This window comes from Dermacentor variabilis, chromosome 2 (assembly GCF_050947875.1).
Source record: "Dermacentor variabilis isolate Ectoservices chromosome 2, ASM5094787v1, whole genome shotgun sequence".
Lineage (NCBI taxonomy): Eukaryota > Metazoa > Arthropoda > Arachnida > Ixodida > Ixodidae > Dermacentor > Dermacentor variabilis.
The window spans coordinates 229,407,360-229,433,514 of record NC_134569.1 but is presented as its reverse complement, the minus strand read 5'-3'; the positions used below and the strand labels follow the sequence as shown (position 1 = coordinate 229,433,514).

Genomic DNA, 26,155 nt, shown 5'->3' with positions numbered 1-26,155 from the left:
TGGTGTTGCTTTGCATTGGTCGAAGCTTCCTCTAGGCTGAATACAGTGCGAGGTTAGCTTGAGATCCCGTGTTGACTTTGAATTTGACTTTATTGCCGCCAAGGCTCGCTATCACCATCCAATCTCGTTCATTTCGCATGCTGCCGATATACACATCTAAAATTGCAAAGTCGTCGCCATCGCCGCCATCCTGGAGCTCATCTACGTGCACCGCTCTTCTGCAGCAAACAGCAAAGTGATTCCTTGCTTTATGGATTCTGCAAGTTTTGCCACAAGCTGGGCAGTCACATGGCCTGTGTTCTCTGCCACAACATGAGCATTCGAAGGATTTCGGCGCTTGGTTGAGATCTGAATGACATTGATGGGGTCTATCTGCCCATGCTTCGCATTCTCATGCTTTGCATATTTTCTCGGATTTGGCCAGCGTTGAGTTCATTGTCTTGCAGGATTTTGGCCCGCAGGCTGTCGTTGCTAATGCCAATCACAATTTGATCACAAATCATGGAGTCTGTTAAATCTCCGAAATAGCACAATTGTACGTGCATCCTCACATCTCGTGCAAACTGTTCAAAACTCTCCCCCACTGTCTGCATCCTCTTCCGGAACAAATATTGCTCGTAGACTGCGTCTGTTTGAGCAGCCCAGTATGTGTCAAACTTGACAATGATGGTCTCGTAGTCTTCTTCGATTTCACCTTCGCTGAAGGAGAAGTTGTTGAAAACTTCTAATGCATCCTGCCCTGCTAAGCTCAATAGCGCCGTTGTCTTCGCTGCCTTGCTAGGGGGCTTGTCATGCAGCTTTGTTACCATGAAGTAGAGCTCCAGCTTCTGCTTAAATCGTAGCCAATTCTTGCCCTTATCACCTGTCATGAGTAGTGGTCCCAATGGCTTCAGCACATCCATGTCTGTTCTTAGGTGCGCCCAAGGTCCTGCTCCCGCTGGAAGGTGTTGCACTGGGTGGCCGCTTCTGACACCATGTAAAGTTCTGCGCGTTATGGGCGCGTGCGATGCATTGACCAGGCCGACATGGCGAAGGGCGAAAAACTGCTTGCGCCCTTATTGCATTTGCTTATAAAGGCACACCAAGAGAAAAGAGGGAAAATTAAAGGGAAAGGGTACCGTCTCGTGTCAAGTAGAAATAATGACGTGGGTTGTGCTGGTAAGCATACTATCAGATCGCGATACAGAGGGCACGTAACAACTTCTAGAGTATATCCGAAATTTGCTACGTGGCCTGGTGAGGGCCCTTTAAAAACATGCAGCCAGCTCTCGCGCTGGTGGTTGCATACCTCATCTATCAACCAATCTACAGCTTTTACCTTGGTGACGTGGTTGCACGCACAACTCTGCTGGCATCGCAACAGCAAAAAAGGGACAGAAAAGCTTGAAGTGAAGCATGGGATTGCACTTTTTTTTTTTACTTTGTGGTTTATTCGTGGCATGCAGCACTACCATGTGTATCAAAAGTTATTGAATGTCGTACACAACACTTGCGTTTATTTAAAAGAAACATCCGGAGAGAGGCGTCGCCAGGTGTTGACTCAAGACGGTCGATGTTGAGGGTCTTGACTCAAGACCCTCAACAAGCTTCGTTAGAGATTTTACAACTGCAAGTTGTAACGCACCATCGAGGGGTTGTTGTGCCTCAAGAATATTAGAAAATGGTTAAGTAATAGTAAAGCTAGAATAAAATTGTTACGAGGCAATAGCAAAAAGCTCTTTCCCATTGCCGCAAGCAGCACTCGTACTCTTTTTCTCCCATATTATAACTGAGCGCATGCTGCACAAGCAGTTGGAGACAGAGAGAGAGCAAACAAGTCGGGATGGTGTGCTAACCACCAAGGTTTCTTGTTCCTTGCTCAATTTGTGCCTGCTTGCGCTGTGCGTACTTGCAATGTCGCACCAGCAAGCCCAAAGAAACATGTTAGCCGAGAGACAGTGTCACACCTATGCTATGGGGCCGTTTTTTTCTCTTGCTGTGCAGCATATTTCTGGTGTTAATATTGCCAGATGCATTGCATCCTTGGGCATTACAACATGTGCCATTGCCTTTGCCGGTGAGGGGACTGGCTGCTCTGAAAACAGCAATGTGTGTGTCAACGTTCAACTGTTTTTGTAGCACACGTCAGCACAATACTTTGCAAGCACAACTGTCACTAACAACCAGGCAGCACAACACACAAGGTATACGGGAGGTGCGTTATAAACCACAAAGCTTCTTTTATGAGTGTGCTGTCTGCAAATTTATGTCTACACTGTAAAGAATGCATGTGTAATACCTGATTATCGAGTACAAAAGTGCTGTCTAGGCACAAAGATAGAACAGTGCATGGTTGCCTATAGCTTTCATTAAGCTTTTTATTTTATTTTAGTCGCAGGTCCGGCGAAATGTATGCGACAGCCATCTGTCCTGCTGCGTCGGTTAGAAATAAATTTACTGTCTATGCATTTCTTTGTATGCCCTTTGCAACGTGTGCTTGCTTTCTGTCTATAGGTTGCTTTCATCAAAATTAAAGGGCCGCTGAAACGGTTTGGACAAATTTTGTAGACGCGTAGGGTACAGCTTAAGTAGAACATTCACACCACAATTTAAGTGAAGCATTACGTATTAATGGAGCTACAAGTCTCGGAGACAATGTGCGCACCAGGGGTGGGCAAGGGAAGCACATGCGCCTCAGCAGTGATGAGGACTTCAGCACTCTTACTCAAAGAGGTTGTGCAAGTCCACTCAGGACACCTTTGAGACAGGCCACCACTTTTCATTAAAATTATTCATGTGCGTCTTCTAAACTGCATTTTCAAGGGGCCTTTATGCACGCAGCCAAGTTCAGAAAAGAAATTTGGGGGAAGAGTCAGCGTTATGAATCAAAATTTTCTAGGAAAATCATTTTGTAGAATGCAATTTTTCAATTTAAAGGATTTGGAAATGCATCTCATGTCAGCGCCCATAACTTACATTTAGCTCACCATAACAAAATCAATTTTGGCACTCCCTTAGCAGAAGCTTTGATCTGTACCACGAACCAAAACTAACTATATAAGAATCTTGGGCGTGTATGATAACCATAAAAAAGAAGGAAAAATAAAACTTCTGTTTAGTATACCTTACTATAAACTGGATCCATACGAAAAGTTGCCGTGCTTGTTGGTGTATGAAAAATTAACAAATTGGTTTTGAAAAACAATGGATGATTTTTAAACATCCCTCCAGCACTTGCAAAAAAGAAATCACCGCCCGAGCACTCTGTACAGATGATTAACCAGCAAAGCTGAAACGTGCGGCCCCAGTGTTTATCACTGGGTTAATCCCAAAGATTCATTAAAGGGCTCCTGAAACGGTTCGGAAAAATATTGTAGACGCGTAGGGTACAGCTAAAGTTAATCATTCGCACCACAATTTCTGTGAAGCGTCTCATATTAAGAGAGCTATGAACGATTACAAGTTACCCTCCTCCCTAGCCATGCTTTTCCTGCCAAGCGATCGGGGCTAAGCTCCGCCTTCACTGGTTCTGCGTCACGATGCAACGTCACATCGTCCACTTCCGGTTGTTTTGGAGCCCACCCCCGCCCGCACGAAACGTCTTCGCTAGCGGCTTGGCCGTCAACCCCAAGCGAGAGCTATCGAAGCAGCAAGCGTTGCGAGCATTCTGTCGTAGTGCCGAACATGTCTGTTATTCCGGTAATCACACACTAGCAGAATGTTTCGACGGAACGGTGAAGGCATAAACTCAAGCTGATGAAGGAACTTTAGCATAGACGTACGTGAGCTGCCTGATTGGTCTCCACGGTCAAGCCACCTGTTGGCGCAGAGCTTAACGAGCTAAAGAAAGAGCTAATATTCCTCTAACCAAGTGTAAATCATTTTAAACATTTACTAAAACAATGTGTTAACGATTACACTCCTGCAGCCAGGCCCTGTCCCCTTGCACTTGCGTTTACCCTAACACCGGAATCGCGAAACGCTATTGCGTTAGTAATCTTCCGGTGTAAAGTGACGGCCGCAAACGCGCAAATCCTGGCGCCGATCAAACAGTGGCTGTCCGATGCGCTGGAGCCAGTTCGCTCGTACGCTGCCTTGCAGAGGGACACAATGTCGCAGCTTGACATATTGCCAGTCGGTACGTTTGCAGTCCACAACGCAACAGTCGAATCATAGTGCTCGCGAAAAGACCGAAACTGACTCTGACCGCGGAGCTCTCGTCAAAATGGAGCATGTTGTAACACAAGCATACGACGCTTGCTGTGTGCCGGAAGTGTAGCGAGAAAGTGTTCTTGCGCATCCTCTTTCTGTTACTTTCCTTTTATAGAAACAAATTAACTAACATTCCAACTATTACGAACATCATTTGCTCACCAAGAAGGTGGGAAAATTAACGCTGACGTGCCCTGGGCAGCCATTCGGAAAGCTCGCCCACATGACGTCATATGGGTAATTTACATCATATGGGTAGGGACGGCTGAAAATTCTGCTGAGCAGTGTGCTGCGATCGGCAGCAATGTACATCTTTAAACACTTATAATAAATTGCACGCTTTACGCGGAGCACTTAGATGCATCAATTAATTATCAGAAGGACCTACTCTAACGACTCAGTTTGTTTGTAAGAAATCGTCAAAATCGTTTCATCATCATCATCAGCCTGGTTACGCCCACTGCAGAGCAAAGGCCTCTCCTATACTTCTCCAACAACCCCGGTCATGTGCTAATTGTTGCCATGTTGTCCCTGCAAATTTCTTAATCTCATCCGCCCACCTAACTTTCTGCCACCCTCTGCTACGCTTCCCTTCCCTTGGAATCCATTCCGTAACTCTTAATGACTATCGGTTATTTTCCCTCATTACGTGTCCTGCCCATGCCCATTTCTTTTCTTTTATTTCAACTAAGATATCATTAACTCGCGTTTGTTCCCTCACCCAATCTGCTCTTTTCTTATCCCTTAACGTTACTCCTATCATTCTTCTTTTCATAGCTCGTTGCATCGTCCTCAATTTAAGTAGAACCCTTTTCGTAAGCCTCCAGGTTTCTGCCCGTACACTGGTAAGACACAGCTGGGCTATAAACTTTTCTCTTGAGGGATAATGGCAACCTGCTGTTCATGATCTGAGAATGCCTGCCAAATGCACCCCAGCCCATTCTTATTCTTCTGATTATTTCAGACTCATGACCCGGATCCGCGGTCACTACCTGTCCTCAGTAGATGTATTCCCTTACCACTCCCAGTGCCTCGCTACCTATCGTAAACTGCTCTTCTCTTCCAAGACTGTTAAACATTACTTTAGTTTTCTGCAGATTAATCTTTAGACCCACCCTTCGGCTTTGCCACTCCAGGTCAGTGAGCATGCATTGCAGTTGGTCCCCTGAGTTACTAAGCAAGGCAATATCATCAGCGAATCGCAAGTTACTAAGGTATTCTCCATTAACTCTTATCCCCAATTCAGGTCTCTGAATACCTGCTGTAAACACGCTGTGGATAGCATTGGAGAGATAGTATCTCCCTGCCTGACGCCTTTCTTTATTGGGATTTTGTTGCTTTCTTTGTGGAGGACTACGGTGGCTGTGGAGCCGCTATAGATATCTTTCAGTATTTTTACATACGGCTCGTCTACACCCTGATTCCGTAATGCCTCTATGACTGCTGAGGTTTCGACAGAATCAAACGCTTTCTCGTAATCAATGAAAGCAATATATAAGGGTTGGTTATATTCTGCACATTTTTCTATCACCTGATTGATAGTGTGAATATGGTCTATTGTTGAATAGCCTTTACGGAATCCTGCCTGGTCCTTTGGTTGACGGAAGTCTAAGGTGTTCCTGATTCTATTTGCAATTACCTTAGTAAATACTTTGTAGGCAGCGGACAGTAAGCTGATCTGTCTATAATTTTTCAAGTCTTTGGCGTCCCCTTTCTTATGGATTAGGATTATGTTAGCGTTTTCCCAAGATTCCGGTACGCTCGAAGTCATGAGGCATTGCGTATACAGGGTGGCCAGTTTCTCGAACAATCTGCCCACCATCCTTCAACAAATCTGCTGTTACCTGACCCTCCCCAGCTGCCTTCCCCCTTTGCATAGCTCCCCAATGCTTTCTTTACTTCTTCCGGCGTTACCTGTGGGATTTCGAATTTCTCTAGACTATTCTCTCTTCCAATATCGTCGTGGGTGCTACTGGTACTGTATAATATAATCTCTATAGAACTCCTCAGCCACTTGAACTATCTCATCCATATTAGTAATTATATTGCCGGCTTTGTCTCTTAACGCATACATCTGATTCTTGCCAATTCCTAGTTTCTTCTTCACTGTTTTTAGGCTTCCTCCGTTCCTGAGAGCATGTCATTTCTATCCATATTATACTTCCTTATGTCAGCTGTCTTATGCTTGTTGATTAACTTCGAAAGTTCTGCCAGTTCTATTCTAGCTGTAGGGTTAGATGCTTTCATACATTGGCGTTTCTTGATCAGATCTTTCGTCTCCTGCGATAGCTTACTGGTTTCCTGTCTAACGGAGTTACCACCGACTTCTATTGCACACTCCTTAATGATGCCCACAAGATTGTCGTTAATTGCTTGAACACTAAGGTCCTCTTCCTGAGTTAAAGCCGAATACCTGTTCTGCAGCTAAATCATTTCAGGGTCCCTTTAAATGACTGCTTGGTAGGCTGTCGGATCCTCAGCACGCAGTTGCTGCTTGTGCTAGGCTGCACGAGCCTGTTCTTGTGCCCGGGCTGCAGCAACGGCACGGCATAGACTAGCTCGTTCCCAGTTCTGCTCGCAGCGTTGCTGATCGAAAGCTGGCTGCTCCTCAAGAGTATGTATGGCGCATGGCCTACCCATTTCGGAGCCGGAAAGAAACTGCTGCGTGCACGCTCGGCTGTGATGGACAGCAACGTCGTCACTACTGGTTCAACCAATCGTGTGCCTTTTTTTTTTTTTTTTGGGCACATGTGCATGGGGTTGCGCCGGAAGAGTTTTCTGTGTACATGCAACAGACAGAGGGACGGACGAATCGGCTAGCCATATACAGCTTTGCTGTAAGAACATTCAGGAGACCTTAAATTCTCTACTTATAGCTTGTCTCCTCCCGATTTTGATATGTCCAATTTTAACCACGGGGCAACTCTTTTTCGTTTTTGTTTACCCAGCTTATTTTGCATGATCAATGCTGTAACGGGAGGCCTTCACAATGAGCAGCCAGAGAATTGCTAGACAAGTTTCCATTATGTAAAAGTCAGGCTCTATTCCAACTTGTTTCAGTTTATCAAGAGGCACATTTGTCGCCATTACTGAAATGACAAAAAGAGCATAACATAGGACAAGGTTTAAGAGTCAAAAGGCTCACGTAGGTGTCTCTATTTGCCCTTTGCTAATGAATACCATTAAATAATTCTTTTAGGACAAGTCAATGTTTGACAAAGTGCCAAGATGCACGATTGTTGCTGTAGGAGTGCACTAAGCTGGGCTGGCTGGTACATTGTCAGGACGGGCACAGACAGCACTTAAGACTGGATGGTGAGAGCATGACAGATGAGGTGCTGACTAACAACCACTGGTAGTCAACGCCTTGTCCGTCGTGCTGCGACCGTCCGCTCTTAAGCGCTGTTTGTGCTCGTCATAATAATAGTGTCCTTTCGCTGCTGAACTGCAGTGCAGCTCACTGCAAGATATTGCAGCCAGACCAATCTTCAATGCACTTCCTGAACCACTCCCATCACTGGACCCATCGTGCACTGTGGCTTTCAACTACCATACCAATTCCCAGCAAACTTCTGTTTCCCTTACTTTTGCAATCTAAACTTCACCACACTGTAGCTACCAGTATAAATGAGAAAACTACAGTGTATAAGCACAGAAAGTCAATCAGCTGTTCTTCAATGCACGAAAAGCCGTGTTAAAAATGTTTCAAACACAGAATGTCCACCATGTCAGGATTATGCTTAACGCCGATAAAAACAACGTAAATGCATTTGGGCCCTTATTACTTGTTGGAACTGAATAACATTAAAAAACAATACTACACAATTCAAATGTTACAAATGAAACTGGTACCTTGAGTTTCATAGGCACTGGGTTGGGTTTGCTATCTTTTCAAAGAAATAACATACACATAATTTTTACCGCCAAATTTTCTCCAATGAATCGAACATATAATTTAGTAAAAAACAAAAATAATTAAGCCTTTTGAAAAGTTCTTTTTACTTCTTCAAGTGCAAGATTTTTTTCTTTTACTGATCCAAAATGCCTGTTGCACAAGCAGTCCGAACTTGCAACCGGAGCAATAGAAAACAACTTGGTACTGCCGTCAAATAAGGAAGCCATACAATGAATTTAAAGATGCATTCAGACAATGTTTCAAATAAAATGTCATATAATACTTGTTATCCTGGTTTGTTATACAGCCCAATTCGTAAAAGAGTATAAAAAGATTTTTCACTGAATAACCTTTATTTGGAATGGGCTTACCAAGGGTTGTTTGCAGAAATAGCAGAAAATTGAGTACTGCAGACTGACACCACATAAGAATATTTGTTTGAAAATTGCTTAAAACTTTTATAATGAAGCAAGGCACTTCTCTCCACAACACAATTCTGCCTGTCTAGGGATGTCTTAAAAGCATAAATACTAAAAAAAACTTGTTTTTTATAGTTTTTTATAGGGTGGCGGCGTACTCTGTGAGCTGTGATCTCTGCATGTTTGTCTTCTTTATGGTAGGTTCCTGCCAATCAAACTGAAGCGCCTGTTGCCATTTGGGTTGTGTCCCATTGCCTTGCATTCTACCAGACTGCTTTAAACAAGTTCACAGGAAAGGGATCTGCACAAGATGATGCAATGACCTCGCACTTTGTGATTTCGTGGCACTCTTAGAAAATAAGTCTCCCGCTAAGACTGGAGCTAATGAAAACCACAATAGTATACAACTTTGTCATGCAAACGCTTGACAGATTTGCTATATTCTTATTCTGATAATTTGGAGTGCTTCACTAAGCGGGGAAAATGAGCAAGAGTGCTTTGGAGCAGATTTTGTAGCAGTCAGCAATGATTCCGAGTTGTTAGTGGAATGACACTATTCCTGCACATCAGAAGTGGTTCCAGAGTACCAGCATTGCAAATATTCTAGAGAAAGATAATCCACATATGCAATCACTCATGAACAAATTACAACCATCAAGCAGCCACACCGAGGCAACCTGTGTGCTTGTACAAGAAAATACTGCGCGCCCCCAGTGGTAAAGCGAGCCACACAAAGGCACAAGGATATCACGGTAATACAGTCACGTGGTATGCAGGATGGCCATTCGAGCAATTTTATTTTACGTCTAAGGTAGTCTAGCTAGTAAAATGGCAGAACTACAAATCCGTTGCGTTACAAGCACACTCATGCAGATAAGTGCAACACAGCAAAGCAGGTAATAACGTGTAATCTGTCAGTTTGCAAAGTGCCATGACACATCCACCTTGCCAAATGCACGAAGTGCGTGTCATCAGTTGAGGAACACCTCTCCAACAGAGGCCCCGTCGCCAGCACAAAGTATGAATGTGGGACGCCTCGATACCACGGAATGTGCTGAGCACACACTACTAGGCCCGACAGAACTTCATCCTGAACTATGCACAGCCTGCGGATGAACTGCATAAAGTGTTCTAATGGCAGAGCGCGACTATGTGCGAGCACGCACTGAATTTGGTTAGCTCAGGGACCCTTTAGCTCATTTAGCTTTATGAAGGGTAGGAGATGCGATGGTACTTTTATGTGGCGGTGACCGCAACCTAGTGTTGTGGTCAATCTGGAGCAGCTTTGCAGCAGATTCTTTCATTTGTAGCATGGATGTAGCAGCTTAAACAGAATGTAGCAGATCAGAGCAACTGTAGCAGCATTCCCACCACTGGCTTCACTGCAGTGCTGCTCATACCATAGACATAATTGAAATCTTGAATGCCTTACAATGTGCCATTTGAAGTTTTCCACCAGCAAACACTGCAAGCTAGTTCAACCACCAAGGTGAGCGGAAAGACAAAAAGAGCAACAGTCTTTTGCTTTGATATGTTGTTGGCCACATCCTCAAACCCAGAAGTGGCACAGGACAATACTACAGCCTTGTCGATCTAGTAGCCACAAGCCACACCTTAGCAGCTAGTGGAAATTAAAGGAAAAGCCAAGCCAAATTGTCAGAGCTGCATTCGCATGTTTGTAATGTGTGTCCTGCATGTCCAGTGTTTGTTCCTTTGTTTAGTAACAGCAATGTGGTTGGTCTTTGACAAAGAGTCGTACAGAAGGTAGATTACACAAAGGTCCATGTCAGCCCAATAAAAATTACATGGCGCATCTGTCCTGTTCGCATCACTTGTCCCATCGTCTGCGCTGTTTACCATGTTCAACGTAACCTAACTAGCCGAGCTTAAAACTCTCTCGTCACTTGACAAATAGTTAAGCAGCCTCAAATGGCATGAACCTCAATGTCTGTGCCGATGAGGGAAGTGCCAGACAATAAAGTTTTACAATCGTTTGGCTAGTGGAGCACGGTAAACCCCACTTCAAGTTGCCAGGTGCAGATTTGATGCAGGCACTGACCACACTTTCGTCTACCTGCAGTGACAGCAAGATGATAGTTGAAATGCAAGACTTGCCAAATCCATGTTAACATATGTGAATTTAGCCATGTGCTGACATGCTGGCACATCCTTTTTTTTCTGGCGGCCAATTAATCAGGCTTCTCTGCTAGGCAATCCCTGCAGAGTCTGAATTACCTCTTGGTGACCATGGAGGCGTTCCACGAGATGCTGAAGGAATTCAAAAAGTTTAAGAGATGCCTCCAGACGTCAAAAACTTCTCTATACAGTACTGGACATTTGAGCCATACTACAGTATATATAAAACCCCTTCACACCTACGCAAATGGGAGAGGTTCACTGACTCAAAACATTATTCAGCAAGCATCTTACGAGGGTGTATTAGAAAGTCTTTGGCCCCTATTTTTTATTGGCCAAAATAAAGTACATACAGGTAATGGCAAATATACATACTATTCTGCGTACTTTACACTATTTTTCCACATAGCGCCCACGCCCGTTCAGACATTAGTTTCATCGCAGCACAATATTTGAGATGCACCCGTTGTCAGTCAGCAACGCACGCCCCTGAGTCTGCAAGTCTTCACGGCCTTTTGCAAACTCGCAAAAGCAGCACCTCACACTTCTCAAGTGAGACACCTTTCCCTATCATGGGCTGCATTTCTCTGTGTATTTCAATGGATGTTCGTTGCTTGCTCCATAGAAAACGAATCATACTTCAATGCTCGTATGCCATGGGCGTGTGAAGCACAACTGCCATCTTCGACTAAAGCACTGTGCCATGGAAATACCGGCAGATAAGGCAAGGCCGGCCCAAGTAAGATCCACCGCTGGGAATGGATATGTTGACTTCACATTTACAGCCGTAATTTCGCTAAAAAAAAATAGGGGCCCAACGACTTTCTGATTCGCCCTCGTATGATGGTGAGTAGTAAGAGAGTGCCGTGCAAGAGCCCTGCAGGTCCCCTCTTTTCATCTTTGGATATTTCAACATGTCTGTGAGAAAGATCTTTGCAAGCACTTACCAAGGCAGCGAACTCTAGTAACGAGAGAACCAAAATCCTCTGATCCATTTGTGTTCACCAACACAGGCCCACACAAGCAGCAGCGTCGGCCAAAGGTTGGCCAACTTCCACCTTCAACACCACGCGACCTTGTATAACCACTTTACACTCATGAGTGACTGAATGTGAGGCAGGTTTATTAGATGATAATGTATGACGAGTGTGTGTGTATGCGCGCGCACTGGTGCATCGGTGGAGGGGGGGAGCGGAAAAGCTGATTCAGGATGATGGCCGGAGGCTAGCTGGTGCTATCCGTAGGCCGCCCGTCTGCTCCTGGTAAACTTCGATGACGTCATCATTCACCATTTCCAACTGCACAGAAGATCAGGGTTCTCAACACGCATGCAGCATGGTTCACGGAAAATTGACTTGCCGACACAAAGCAGGACAAAGCTACGACCACAAGGTGTTCCAGCAGATCTCCCAAGACATGAGCATTAAGGTAAACAACAAGGCCAACATCACATAAAAAGTATTTCAGTCTGTCTTTATTCCAAATCTGCCATTAGCCCTCCATGATTGGTCAAAATGGCTTCAGCCCATCCCGTATGGGCAGGCGCATCATGTGGGCAAGGCCGAAGCCATTTGGACCGATCATCGAGGGGCAATGGCAGATTTGGGACAAAAACAGATCGGAACAGCTTTACATTATCTCGGCTCAGAACACCTTTTTACCAACCGAAGGTGGCTGACTGCCAGCAACATGGAAAGCTGTGTAGGTTAGTATGCACTTATGACGCAATCAAAAAGTAAGAGGTGCTCAAATTGATAACATAAGAAAATGAGGGCAAGATAGCTGGTTGAGTTCTACAGCATTTTTTAAAAGTTCTTTACCCAAGAAATTAAAAACTGCATTTTCGTGCGAACATGCATTCTTAATTCTCGTCCTAAAATGGTTTTCATGATTTCGTATAAACAAAGTCATTAGTGAGAAATGACTTCTAATCATTAACTGAGAAATTTAAGTGCTCTGCATGAAGTGTGTAACTTATTGTAAGGTTTTTAGAAATGTGTATCTCTACCTATTTCAGCAGTGCCGCTCCCCTCAGTTTTCTTCCTCCCCGTTACAATCTCCATAGCTGGCACGCGACATCAGTTGGCCAAGTTTATTTATTTATTTATTTATCATACCCTCAGGGCCATTACGGCATTATAGAGGGGAGTGGTTACAAGCAAAACGGGTAAATTCAACAAACAGGAGTTACTAGAGCAGAAAATTATGTATATAAATATGTATAAACAAAACTATTTAACAAATGGCACCTAGATATACAATGTTAGCTAAGTCGTTGGTGAGTACAGGTTGAACAATATGAAAAAAGGTTCCTAGTTATACAGTGCTAGCTATGGCATTCTTGAATAATAGGTGATCTGCGATAGTGGCTATCGAGGCGGGGAGGTGATTCCACTCATTGGAAGTGCGTGGTACAAATGACTGAAAAAAAGCGTTGCCCTGATGTTGTCTGATGTTGCTGCCTAGGTAGAGTCATCACTAATTTTTTCCAACAATATGATGAACAAATGTTGTTTGTAATAGTTGGAATAAAAATAAAGTAACAAAGAGAATACACATTGAGAATTTATTACTATACTGAAGCACTTCCGGCAAGTGTCATCTGCTTGTGTTACAAGTGGGGATGCTGGCTTGGAATTTTAAGGTATGCGTTTTCGACTGTCACTTCACGCCAGAAGATTACTACAACAGAGTTTTAGTGTGTCCGACATTGCGGTAAATGCACGCAGACGGCATTTTTCCAGATGGGCAGAGGCGCTGAGCTGAACCAGACAAACAAGAGCTAATACTGCAGCACCCAAGTATATTCTACTCTGCTGCTGGTGTAAATTTTCAGCAGCAGTGCAATTGTAAACACGCTTGTAAACACAATTGTAAACAGCGCAAAGCCTTGAAGCACAGGCTGAAAATGAATACCAGGCTGCACTGAAGTTTTAGTCGCATCCTGTGGTTTGTAAACATCGAAGGTGCAAAGCACAGCAGCACAGAGTGCTCGGCTCTTTACTGTCCGAGAGTTGGGCAACAAGCCACCATAAACGCGCCGATAGGATTATGAGAGGTGTGGCAGTCTGCTAGCTTGTTACTATAGACTTATTAATTCTGATGCACGTGAGGCCCATTATACAAAACTGCAATTAGCAATGAACATGCAATCATGGAGTGTGGACACATAACGGCACTCATTACAGTGGACTTAACAATCCAGCAAGAATGGTTCATTATGCCCAAAGTACATTCATTCGAAAACTAAGGCCAAACTACGTTATTTTGCATATACTACAGTTGAACCTCCGTTATAACGAACTCAATATTTCCGTGAGAAGTGGTCGTCGCATGTAAACTCGCCCTTAATAATGCTAAAAAATTAGTGGCACTGAAGCTGGCACAGGCAGTTGCAATTTTGCAGCATATGTGCCCAAAAACCAGATTTTCCATGTCACTTTTGTCCCCGCACCTGGCTGAAAATTTCCATTAGCAATATCTATCTAAGAAACGAGATGCGGTGCCGCATAGCTCACAAAATGACAGCCAGTTCTAATCATCTGTCATTTGAAACTGCAAGCACAGCCACTATTTTCAGAGTGCAGCTCTCAGGTGCGCGTTCATGTTGCGAACGTAGGCATCCCTCGGTATAACCGTGTGAATGAGCACAGTGAAGGATGAAAGAGCGAATGCAGAGCGTAGTGGGGGATGAAAGACAGCGATAGCAAAGAGAGTGTGGGGAAGGCGGAGTGCGTGTCCACCGATACCGTATATGGAAGCGAAGCACTAGCGTGGGCTTTGGACCCACTGCGCACCTGCTACTTCCTCTGCGCCGCCGCCCCTAAAGAAAGCGCTGCGCATTCCCATATTCATGATTTCTTTCTGCACAATAAACAACAGACAAGCTGCCCGATCAGACTCAGTGCCACTGCCGAGAGGACCCTGTCATTCCAAATCAAATTCTTTGCCACAATATATTGCGAATTGAAAACACCTAAACAGCTTCACTCAAAATTTGCATTCGGGAGTATCGTAATCATCGGTGAACTTCTTATTTGAGAGCTTGCAATATATTTTACTACCAGTGGGACAAGACCGTATTCTCCACATGAGAGCGAAGCAGTCTTAGCTGGAAGCACTAACTTCAGGAACTACGTATTTCCACATGCCACCATTATGCGGAAGTCTTGGCATTACAACTGTGCGTCATCCACCCTACAGCCATAAAGTTAAGGTATCATAGTTGCTACGGGCAAAAAAAAAAAAAAAACCATGTTTGAAAGGCAGAGAACGTCATCGCGAACTGTTATCAGCAATCAGTAATGTGTAAGCAAAGTGCAGCCAAACCGCGATCCCCTGATAATGGCGTAGCAACCGCTGACCCTCTGCAACATTGCATGGCAACAGTGCGTGGCACAGCGTTCTCACCGACTCGGGCAACGTGATTATCAACACCAACAATAGCAAAGCTTGAGCGGCCATTGCTCCCATGGTGGTTGTTCCAAACCATTGAAATAGGCGTAATGCATGGGGTGCTGTAGGGAAAGCATTCGCAATAACAAGAGTGCCGGTGTTGTGGCACGTGACGTCACAGCGGCACGCATGCCAGTGCACGCCCCGTCCTGCTGTGAGCATCCTCCCTTGACAAGTGCCTTGAAAGCAAGTGGCCTCCTCTGCGGTTTCCGAAATGCGCATGCGGTGATCCTCACTCATCTCAAAGGCCGTGCTATCGTCGCGGTTGGACTGGAGCAGGGCATGCGCTGACGTGTGTCCAGCTTGGTCACGCTTCCGTGCCGTGGTATTTCGCGTGCACCCTCTTTTTACCGTGACAGAGTTCAAAGTGTTCGTCATAACAGCATGGCAATTTAAAAAAAAGACTCATTCTTCTGGAAGCAGTTTCAGTAGGCAGAGTAAAAAAAAATAAATTTTGTGAATGCACTGAAATGTGATCATTATAGTCAAGTTCGTTTCAAGTGGATTTGACTGTACCATCTATTCCTTTGATTATAGAAAACCAGAGGCGATCACAAAACAATAAAATGATCAAGAGTAAAAAAACAAGGGAACAAGAAAAGTGATCTGCAGTAATAGTACAAACACATTAGCAGTAAAGCACCTTGCTGTCTACTATTTCGCGGATGTTGGCTGCTGAAAATTGGCAGTTTTGCCGCAGAACAGCAATATTTTCCTGTTAATGAGAAAAATGGGTCCAAGTGTTTTTTTCTGCCCTTTGCAGCTAGCTCTCGGCAGTGGCCATGCCTTTCAGTGATAATCACAAGTTTATCAGACAAACGCTAATTTGTTTCAAGGGCAGACAGTGCAAGCAAGTTAATGTTTGCTTGACTGTGCCGAGAGGCTAGACCTGGTAGGGCTGATTGCTTCCACACAATTCGTAGTTTTCCCTAACTCCAAAGACTGTCCAAGTTATCAATGCTGCTTATGTACCATATTTACTCGCATAATGATCGCACTTTGTTGTAAAAAAAATTGACACAAATTCAGGGTTGCCATCATTATACGGGGCAAATTTTCCACAGAAAAAAATTTTTTTTTCATCCTGCATTTGCTGCGGGATGACAACAGGTCAACAAACAGGTGACTGCCGTTGTAACAGTGTGGGACACCAAAACAAAAATGGCGGGCCGGCGGAGCAAGCCGAACGCACCGAAAGCGATTTTTTTCTCGCAAGTACATTACTGTATGTGCATTGAAAGAGTTTCTTCCGTATCAGTAAGGAATAATATCGTTAATATCAGCAAGTTTGCAGCAATAACGTAGCCATGTCCACTTCGAGGGGACAGAAACAGAGATGGGCGCGCTTAGCAGCCAGTGACATAGAAACATATGGCAGGCATGCTGTGAAAACTGTGGCATTTGTCTTCACTACTGTCCTAATACGGCACGTTTCCGCTAAGGGTGGGGAATATCTTTGCTGCGCTACAAGCATCGGCATATGAATAGGGTACACTTCTATTGTATCAGTGTAAACCTGGCTACTATCGTTGCCGCTCGCGATTTGTTGCATGCCCACGAATGCAGACGAGAGGAATCGAAAGGCGCCTTCTTTGTTGTTGCTGTTGACCACAGCCATTACAGAGCCTACAAATAATAAAGCCAAGAGAAGTATGGTTGTAGAGTTGTTTTTTTTTTCATGAAAGTGCAGAAAGTGATGAAAGGAATGAAATTGGACATCTGCTTGAGAATGTTTGGTGTGTGCAGACCGCTTGGTATGTCTTGAAGAGTTGTTCGCGTAGCATTCAACAGCATTTGACAGATGGTAAACGCAACCATCATTGGCTAGACTTGGCACACGACATATTGCTGTGGCAAGTTCGGGGTGCGATCAGTACGCAGGAAAGAAAAAAAATTGAACTTTGACGAGAAAATTCAGGGGTGCGATCATTACGCGAGTGCAATCATTATGCAAGTAAAGAAAGTATGTCAATGTTGTTCAGAAACCAGAAGACAAAGCTTAACCAATAGAGATTTGTCCCACTCACTTGCTTAGGGGTTTCATCATCGTTTATGCGCTTGCCATCGAACAGGAAGCGAAGGGATGACACTTGCATGGCCTGCACAAAATAAAATATGACATGTTCGTGCAAATAATTAAATGCCAACCCAAACCTTCAGAAATGCCTGTATACAACACCAACAAAGCTGACTTCCAAACTTGTAGCATGCACTCCAACTGGAATAGATACAATACAGATACCCCTTTGTGCACATTTTCAATGCACATAAACTACCTCTAATTTTAACGGTAAGACAGGAAGGCACTCCCTCAAAGCAGGCCATTGACTGATGACCGGTACGGTGTAATGTACCGACAAAATTGCAAAGCAAGTGCTATGCACAGTGGAGCGTCTTAGGCTAATTCTGGCCACCTGGGATCATGCATCTATGGACCATCAGGCAAGCTCTTTAATGCAATTAACATTCTTTGGAAACTTCACACACTTTTTCAGTAGACGTCCATTTGTGGCCTCTTTTACGAGAGCTTGGGCCACTGTCTACGCGACAGTCGGTATGCGCAAGAACAGACAATTTGGAAATGGATGACTTGGGCCAGTGGGCATGTGCAAGTGGGCATGTGAAGCAGCTGGCCGTAGAGTGAGAGAGAAGTGAAGCAAATCGAATGGAACCAGGACGTGCACTGAACAAGGAGCATCGAGCTAGCAAGAAATATTAAAGATGTCGGCTAGACAGAAGTGAAGAATATGGCAATATGGTGTGTCGCTACATTTGCTTCAATGCCAATGACGTTAACTTCGACATACATTGAGAGATGGGTTCCGCCCACCCTACGTGGTAGCTTAGCAGCTGTGGCATCACACAGCTAAGCAGAAGGTTGTGAAATCAAGACCCGGCCACCGCAGTCGCACATCGATTGAGGCAAAACGGAAGAACAGCTGTGTATGGCGCATTTGGTGCACATAAAAAAAAAAACCAGGTGGCCAAATTAATCCAGAGTACCACACTACTGTGTGCCTCGTAGTCGGATCGTTGTTTTGGCACATAATACCACAGAATATAATTTAATTTTTTTAATGGTTTCTGCAGGGACTTTTCTGCATTCCAAATCCATTGGAACATCAGCACTGCGGCTGCAAATGAATAAGTGGTGTTGGGCATAGTGGTATGATGCCATAGCCACCAGGGGATCCGACCAGGGCCACAATATCGTAGTGATGCCTTTTCCGATGCTATTTCTTTTCATGCTGCTTCAGTGGTCAGAGTGACACTCCACCATTGTTGTCAATGTGAGCAGCCACCCGGAAATAGCAGATGATAAAGAGTGGCACAGAATAGAGTGGAAAATACCGCTACAAATTTGCTATTACCCCCCCCCCCCAAAAAAAAAAGCTCTTTTACTGTGAACTGGAATGTTAGCATTTTTTTTTCAATCCACAAAACCACAGGCATGGAGTATGGGGGTGTTTTCGGTTCAGGCCTTTAGAGCTTTTTCATCCCTTGCGGCTCAACCATGCTACCTCATATGCAAATGTGCATGTGCTTGCTGTCATTTCAGAAGTTGCAGCACCATTTGGTTTTAAAAATGTTGAGAAGAGAAACAGGTATGTTAGTAATAGCTTCACGACTGACTGTCCACCGTGCCTATCCATTGGTGGAAGGCCCATCACTGAAAAAGAAGCGATTCTTAACTAGGCAGCTGCTTTTGATCATACTAGTATGTAAACTGAAGTAGGTGCGATGAAATGATTGGTTGAAGAAATGTTCGGTCTTGTAAGGGATGACTATTTGGCCTAATACGAGGAACGGGAAAGGCACGAAAGTGTGCCAAAGGGAGAAGGCGTACAATAAGGGGGAAGGTGTGTAACAGGCATAATAGAATTGACATATTGCTTCAGAGGTGTGCTTCCACAATTTTTTTTTTTTACTGCTTGCCAAGTGGAGAACATTACATGTACTTTATTTCAGTCTTTTGTACAGCTTGGTAGCACCGTGGAGTTCCGGTAGAAAATAAATGTACATTTTTCCTGAATTGCTAGAATGTGATGCAAACAGACCAGTTCAAACCAGCTTCAAGTGCAATTTTTTCCAGTGTTGAACAAAGCTGAACTATTTTTGCTAAACTGGAACAAGAAATGTTTCGCTTTCACATTCTGCTAGCCACTGGGCCATGTATACAAGAGTGCCAGCTATACGTCACTCTTCTGGCCATAGCACGCCCATATGTGCTAAAATTTTGCACGGAGAAGGCATTTTGCAGCTTAATTCGTCTGAAAACCAACCTCTGTAAAATCTCACTAACTAGGGTTCAGAACTACAGTAGACGTCACTGCAGTAATTGCAGCAGAGCCATAAGACTAATAGCCACATGGATTGTTAAAAAGCTGTCAAAATCCATGATGCCATGCCAAGCTGTGAGCGAACTTTAAGGGGACAGGGTAAGCCCCATCTTTCCCATGTATATTGGGGCATATTGTGGTGCACTTTTCTCAGCAACTAATAAAGATAGTGGCAAGATATTTACTTCATTTTGTTCAGAATTTCATCTTCTAGCCGGTGTACCAAAATTATTTTACTATACGAGAAATTAAATTATTTATGAATCTTTTACTTTCTACACACAAATTTTGACCCAATTTTGTACATATTTTTATTTTAAAACAATTTTATTCGCACGCTGATAATTTTGGTACAGTTAATTAGCATATATGTACTGTATGCACAGAACAATCAGCTTGATATCTATTGTCATTTTGAAAATAATGGTACCGACGTAAAAAAAATATCTTGTTTTGAGAAAACTGAGTTTAAAGTAAACAAAACTAACATATACTCAGAACAGCACCGCATGGAAAACACGTGTAAGCCGTGCAGCAGCGTCTCATGCTTGTCTTGGCTAACAACATGGATGGTTGCCAGAGAGCTTTCTCTTTCCGCTAAAATTAGGAACTTTTTTTTTTTTAGTAAGAGCGCAGAAAACACTGCTCGTAAAGGGGATGTATGGCTGACCGCTTTGCATTCAGATAGCTTTTTCAGGTTGGTATAATTGCACAGAATGGAGTGTGATACATCAAATGATGTAGAAAAGAACGTACTTTTATATTTCGGAAGAAACTCATAATTGATTTCTTCCAAATTTTTTTGCTTACCCCGTCCCCTTAAGGCGATCAAACCCCAGCCACATTTCGATGGGGGCAAAATGCAAGAATGCACGCATAGCAATGCACTGGGTGCGCATTAAAGAATCCCAGGTGGTCCAAATTAATCCGAAGTCCCTCACTACAGCATGCCTCATAATTAGATCGTAGTTGTGGTATGTAAAACCTCAGAATGTTACATAATCCATATTTTGTTTTTACATATTTTTTGGCTTACCATGCCTCTTCTCAGGGTAAGAGCAACTTTTTTCTCTCTTTTTGACATTGCAATGAATATATTTACTGAAACAGCTCAAACCTTTACTTTAAGGGAGCTTTTTTCAAGGTATCTTCTATGTTAGAATTAATATGCCTGTTTATTGAAAATGAGGTCCACTAGTCAACAGAGCAAATCATTAACTTGTCAAAAGCAGCGCCAGAATGAATATTTTCCCACACTGTGGCAATGCTAGAACAGAATTAATATTAATTAACAGACGATGGTAAAACCCATTCAGGCCCCGTCAGCAACCCAACTCACCACCCTCTCACTGTAGCTCTTCTTCAACTTTCCCATCTGTGTGGTCATCTTGACCTTGAAATGTATCTCATTGCCATCCTGCAAGCACAGTCAAATGGGACAAGCATGAGATGGACGCTCTGGTGCACATGGCAAGGAAGGTGCACAAATCAGCACAGATCTGACATGAGCGTCGTTGTTTAAAAGGCATGTATAAATTATTTTTCATGTAATAGACATATTTCTAGCACTTCAATTATACTGCACTATGCAGGCTATAGTGCAGAGATTATGCATTTCTCAGTTGAGAGTTCTGGCAAACGCATTAAACTGCGAATGAAATTAAGACAGATGACACTAATACCCCTGTCACACGGCAGATCTAATGTCATTTACAACGAATGACATTCACTGATAATGCCATTTGTTTGCTGTCACACGGTAAAACGTAATGACATTAGTCGAAAATGACATTTACAAACGGATGAGTTCGCCAAACTCATTCGCATTCGTTTTCGAACCGAATGTATATCCTCGAAACCGGGAGTGCACCAATGTACCGCAAACAGTACATGCTTTTTTTTATGTTTAACATGAAATAACTATTATTCTATCAATTTTATTACCTAATTATTACTTTAACGGCATTGAAGTCCATCATGCGCGTAATTACAGAAAGCTATTCTCAATCCAGTAACTAGACAGCCGTTGCATTGGTTCGCACCGGAGCATCGGCCACAGCCACTTTGATTGAGCTGACATAAAAGCATGCGCTTGTTTTCCTGTGGCACGCACCAAGAATGATGATATTAAGAGCCCGCATGCACATCAGAACAGCGATGAAATGCAACTGCGTTCTCGTTGCACTTTATCAGATGTAGCGAATGTGCCCATTGTGCTTTTCGCCATGTTGCTTGCCTTATCTTTGGCTTGGCTTGACTTCATCAGCAATGTCGACAATTGGTGATCAAACACTACAGTGTGAAAGGGACGATCACATATTCCACTGGAATTTAGCATATTGGAAAATAATTATGGGACAAAAGTGAGTTTGAGGCTATTTTTTTTTTTTTTTTACTATCGTCATTGTTATCATTTACAAAGGACAGTTTTCACAATGTCACAGCGCACTGTGATAATGACATTAATCGCCACTAGTGTCATTTGTTGGAAATGATGTTAGATCTGCCGTGTGACAGGGGTATAAGTTCGTCCGTATGGCATCACACAAATGGCATTAAAATTTAAGGCATTAACAAGTTAAAGTCATTTTCTGCGCCCGTGTGCTACAGATATTAGAAGCAATAGTGTTTTTAGATCACAATGATCTTTTTCAGCAACTTTTGTTGACTTTTCTCGTTTCAGGAAGTTGTCTGAATAATCTCGCTCAAGGCCATGTAGCCCTCTGTTTACAGTCTTATAATGTCGCAAGAAGGCAGTGCAGGTACCATTGCTATTTCTGCAATGCAGTTATTGCTGTCAATTTAGCTTACTTCAAATTCAAAACCCTTAAAACAATAAAAAGTCCTTTTTTACATAACACTGCGGAACAAGCACCAATTCATAATCTTGACAACTAATTCTTGAGAGTTGTTGAGTATGCATAACTAGACATGAAAGGCTGTTACCTTATTATCTACAGTGATTCAATGTCAACAGTACCAATTTCGAAGTTTATCGGAATGAAATCTCAAAGTACTCCACTTAATGGTCATCCCTGCTCATGCTGCTTCGCACAGATTGTTTTAAGTATAGCATTCTTTTTTCCCCAGAGCGGAATCAATGAGTGGAATTACCTCCCCGATACTGCTCCATTATCCCATTCATTCGACACATTCATACACTGCACCATTATGAATTTATTCTAGGTGATGATGTCACATTTTCTTTTTCGCTGCCTCTGTTTGCATGCACTGTCATCCAGTCACGAAAAAACCTTGTACAGGGCCGTCAGTAGACGTCAATATTAAACGAAAATAAAGCACCCGTGTGTTTTCTGCAGCTGGTTTTATTTCGCGATCGCAGCCCTACCGTTCCCGGGCCGTGCACCCGGGATCAGAAGCACATTGCGAGATCACCTCTGACCGCTTGAGCTTTGCGATTCCGCTGACCGTCCATCTGTTATTTCTTTTCGTCGAGGCGACAAGCACTTCTATCGCTTACGGGGCGACGGAATTGATTACAGAATCGACAACGGGTGCGCGGAGTGCGGTGGAGTGATTACTAATCGCCAACTGCTACGCTGGAGCTTGCTCGAACAGTTTCAAAAGTTCAGGAATGCGTCGTCACACTGGCCGTGCAGGCCGCTACGGGTCGTTTCAAGCACGAGGCCAGCGATGTCGCACGCCACCGAGCGCGGCTTGTATTGCGCGCGGAGCGAGTCATTCAACGGTGGCCGCGCAGTTAGGCTTATGTGTCACATCTCGCAGTACAAGGGACATTGTAACAACTCACTTGGCCTACCACCTTGAGCTTGATGTACTCGCAATCCGAACCTTCGGGCTTGGGATCCTGGTGGGTGGAAGCATGGCGGGGGTGAGGATCGAGAACTTTCGTCACACTCGTAGGCACATTTAGTATAGTATCTCACCTGACCGGCGTCGGACATGATGGTTCTATCGGGTAGCGCTGTTTCTGGGGTCCGAGCACCGCGGAGTACGGTGACCCGTCTGTGAAACTCTCGCGCCAACCGGATATACTGTAAACAGGACCTTACGGCTGCTAGGCACACGCACACTCGAGTCAGTACGGATGCCGCCCGTACTGCTGCCGCTGCTGCTGCCGCCCGCTCTGGTGCTGCCCCCGTCCACGCGGTGGCAAAATCTCTGCGAAGGCTCTGCGGGGTTAATGCGGAGGTACGAAGTGCGGAATCGTTATTTTAGTGCGCAAAGACGCGTCACACGCGAAGTCATTTCGCGAATCGCGCTGATGTAAACACATTAAATTTGACACATCCCTCTTTTATTTATTGCATGTGTGCGTCCGCGTGTGTGTGTGTATGTAGTAGTATGTGTGTATGTGCGTCAATCGCAGGTAAAATGGCGCGAGCGAACTCTGCTGCAACGTTCGTGCGCACAGCGGTATGGGCTCGATAGTGATTGAGCGTTTAAACAACTTCCCCCAATGGTCTAATAAACAAAGTTAACTTGTTTTTATCAGCCGCGGTAGCTCAGTGACGGCGTACATTTGCGCTGCTAAGCTCGAGGTCGCGGGTTTGATCCCGGCCGCGTTCCGATGCACATACGCACGTGTACGCTGCACGGCCTTTTAGCTCATGAGGCAGAAAATCCGGCGTTGGCGTGATTAAACTCGTCGAACCTTCGACCTTTGATAGGAGTCGATCGTACCCACGACTTTTGGTGTTAATTAAGACACACTTAGTTAAGATAAAGATAATTAAGCAACTCGAACCCACTACCTATGGTGTGAAGGCGAACTTCATTAAGGTATCTTTGTTGTGAGTAGAAAGAACCCTCGATCGCATTGGGCGCGCCTTGTGACGAACGGCATTGGTCACGTGACGTTGCCGCACTCCTGCTGACGTGGGCGCTCGAGTCACGTGACCGCAATGATATCACGTTCATCCATGTATGGATAACTATGCCCCTTGATTTTTTTATGACCTGGGGGAACACTGCGTGTACCGTGCATTGGAGGCAAGCTAAAGTGGTCGAAACGGATCCGGATCCCCCTACTACGGCGTGCCATATAACCAAACCGTGCATTTGACACGTAAAACCGCGGAATTTAATTTAATTGCTATAAGTTTTTGGTATTTATTATTTGAGGGTCACGTGATTAGCGGTAAATTATGTCCGCATCACATGTAAGAATCCAGGGCCTCTGCAAAAATGCCATGTTCGCTACCTCAGATTAAAATGGTAGGCGACCCTAATCATTGACTTATGTGACTCTAAGTGGCACTCGCGGGCGAGGAGCGAAAGGGCGAGGAGAAAGCGCAGCGCACGCCATCTGGCGGGGCGTCATCCCCTAGCGAGCGGCGCACGAAGCGCACCTTACGTGCTGTTCGGTTGGCGTGTAACACCCCGGGCAAAAAGGATGCTCGAAAGACCTTGCTCAACCGAAAGTGAGGATGGATTCCTAATTTGCTATGGTTGTCTCGGGTAGTTGCCGGTCTCGCAGGCGCCCCGCAGTGATGACAGGCCCCTTTGTGTGTGCGCCCAAGGAGAGAACCCTTTCCACGAACTATCCAACTCTTTCCGTGAACCTACGTCACCTAGAATAGAAGGAATCAGCCGCCTACGATCCCGGACCCGTGCAAACTCACCTGGGAAAGTGGGGGAAGCCACCAAGCACCGAAGGGACTCAGTGCATGTCACGTGACGTTGACGTGAGCAAGATCTCGCCTCCGACTTTAGGGGGCCTGTTTAAGAGATCCCGCAATGTACTTTTTCACATCATTCATTCTCTTCTTCTTATCCTTCACCAGCCATTGAATGAACAGTGCACGTTTAGCACTAGAAATCGTCTCGTCCTTGCCTGGCCGTCGTGGTCTACCGGACGCCTGCAGCCCGCTGACAACGCCATGCTGCCCAATAGTAACGCCGGTCGAGGTTCGAAAAACAGGCGTCGCAACAACTGGTTGGCAGCGATGGGATGCGCTACCCTGGAGACCCCAACTTTGGACGACATCTAAGAAATCGTCTCCTCTTCATCCTGGTGACAGCGTTCGGAAGGAAGGTGTCAGGATTCATGACTGCATATTGTGAATGCAAGGCTTTTCTTCTCTAAGATATCACTTGGCTTTACGTATTTTGGGGGGAAGTACAGAGCAGTGATTTTTCTTTAACCGTTGACGGAAGTTTCGAGTACGTCGAGGTTGTTATAGAGTGAAGAGTTACTTGGCTTTACGTATTTTCGGGGGAAGTACAGAGCAGTGATTTTTCTTTAACCGTTGACGGAAGTTTCGAGTACGTCGAGGTTGTTATAGAGTGAAGAGTTAGCAGCACTAAAGGCAGCCATGAACTTGAAGGCACTAAAGAAGCCGGAATTTTTTAACTTGGCCAGAGAATTGGGCCTCCAAATTACCGAATCAAAGAGAAAGCCGGAGATCATATTGGCGATTGGAGCGATCGGGGCAGACGACGATGAACTGAAGGAATGCCTATAGGCATTCCTTCAGTTCCGTTCCTTTCTCCTCTATCCGTTCCTTATCCGTTCCTTCCTCCTCTATGGAGGAGGAAGGAACGGATAAGGAGGAAGAGCGTAAGTGCATAGAAGAAAAAGAAGAGCGCGAGCGGACAGCACGTGAGGCCAAAGAAGAGCGCGCACTCGAAATGAGGCGCCTAGATATTGAGTTTCTGAAGGCTCAAAATACTGAAAGCCTACTAGAGGCACGAGAAAGCGAGCGCAGAATGAGACCTAATGGCACCCTGCGCAG

At 44.5% G+C, this 26,155-nt stretch overlaps 1 protein-coding gene across 1 annotated transcript in view; it reads right to left on the bottom strand.

Moving 5' to 3' along the window:
- LOC142573150 (small ubiquitin-related modifier-like) overlaps nucleotides 1-23,567 on the bottom strand; it is a 30,572-nt gene extending 7,005 nt beyond the window's left edge. The window contains exons 1-5 of the mRNA XM_075682700.1: nucleotides 23,345-23,567; nucleotides 23,209-23,265; nucleotides 20,776-20,853; nucleotides 17,124-17,195; nucleotides 11,589-11,939 (exon numbers count right to left, since the gene is read on the bottom strand). Coding sequence (XP_075538815.1) covers nucleotides 11,847-11,939; nucleotides 17,124-17,195; nucleotides 20,776-20,853; nucleotides 23,209-23,265; nucleotides 23,345-23,362 — 318 coding nt within the window. The 5' untranslated portion in view covers nucleotides 23,363-23,567 and the 3' untranslated portion in view covers nucleotides 11,589-11,846. The remainder of the gene's footprint in view (nucleotides 1-11,588; nucleotides 11,940-17,123; nucleotides 17,196-20,775; nucleotides 20,854-23,208; nucleotides 23,266-23,344) is intronic.
- Between the last annotated feature and the right edge of the window lie 2,588 nt (nucleotides 23,568-26,155).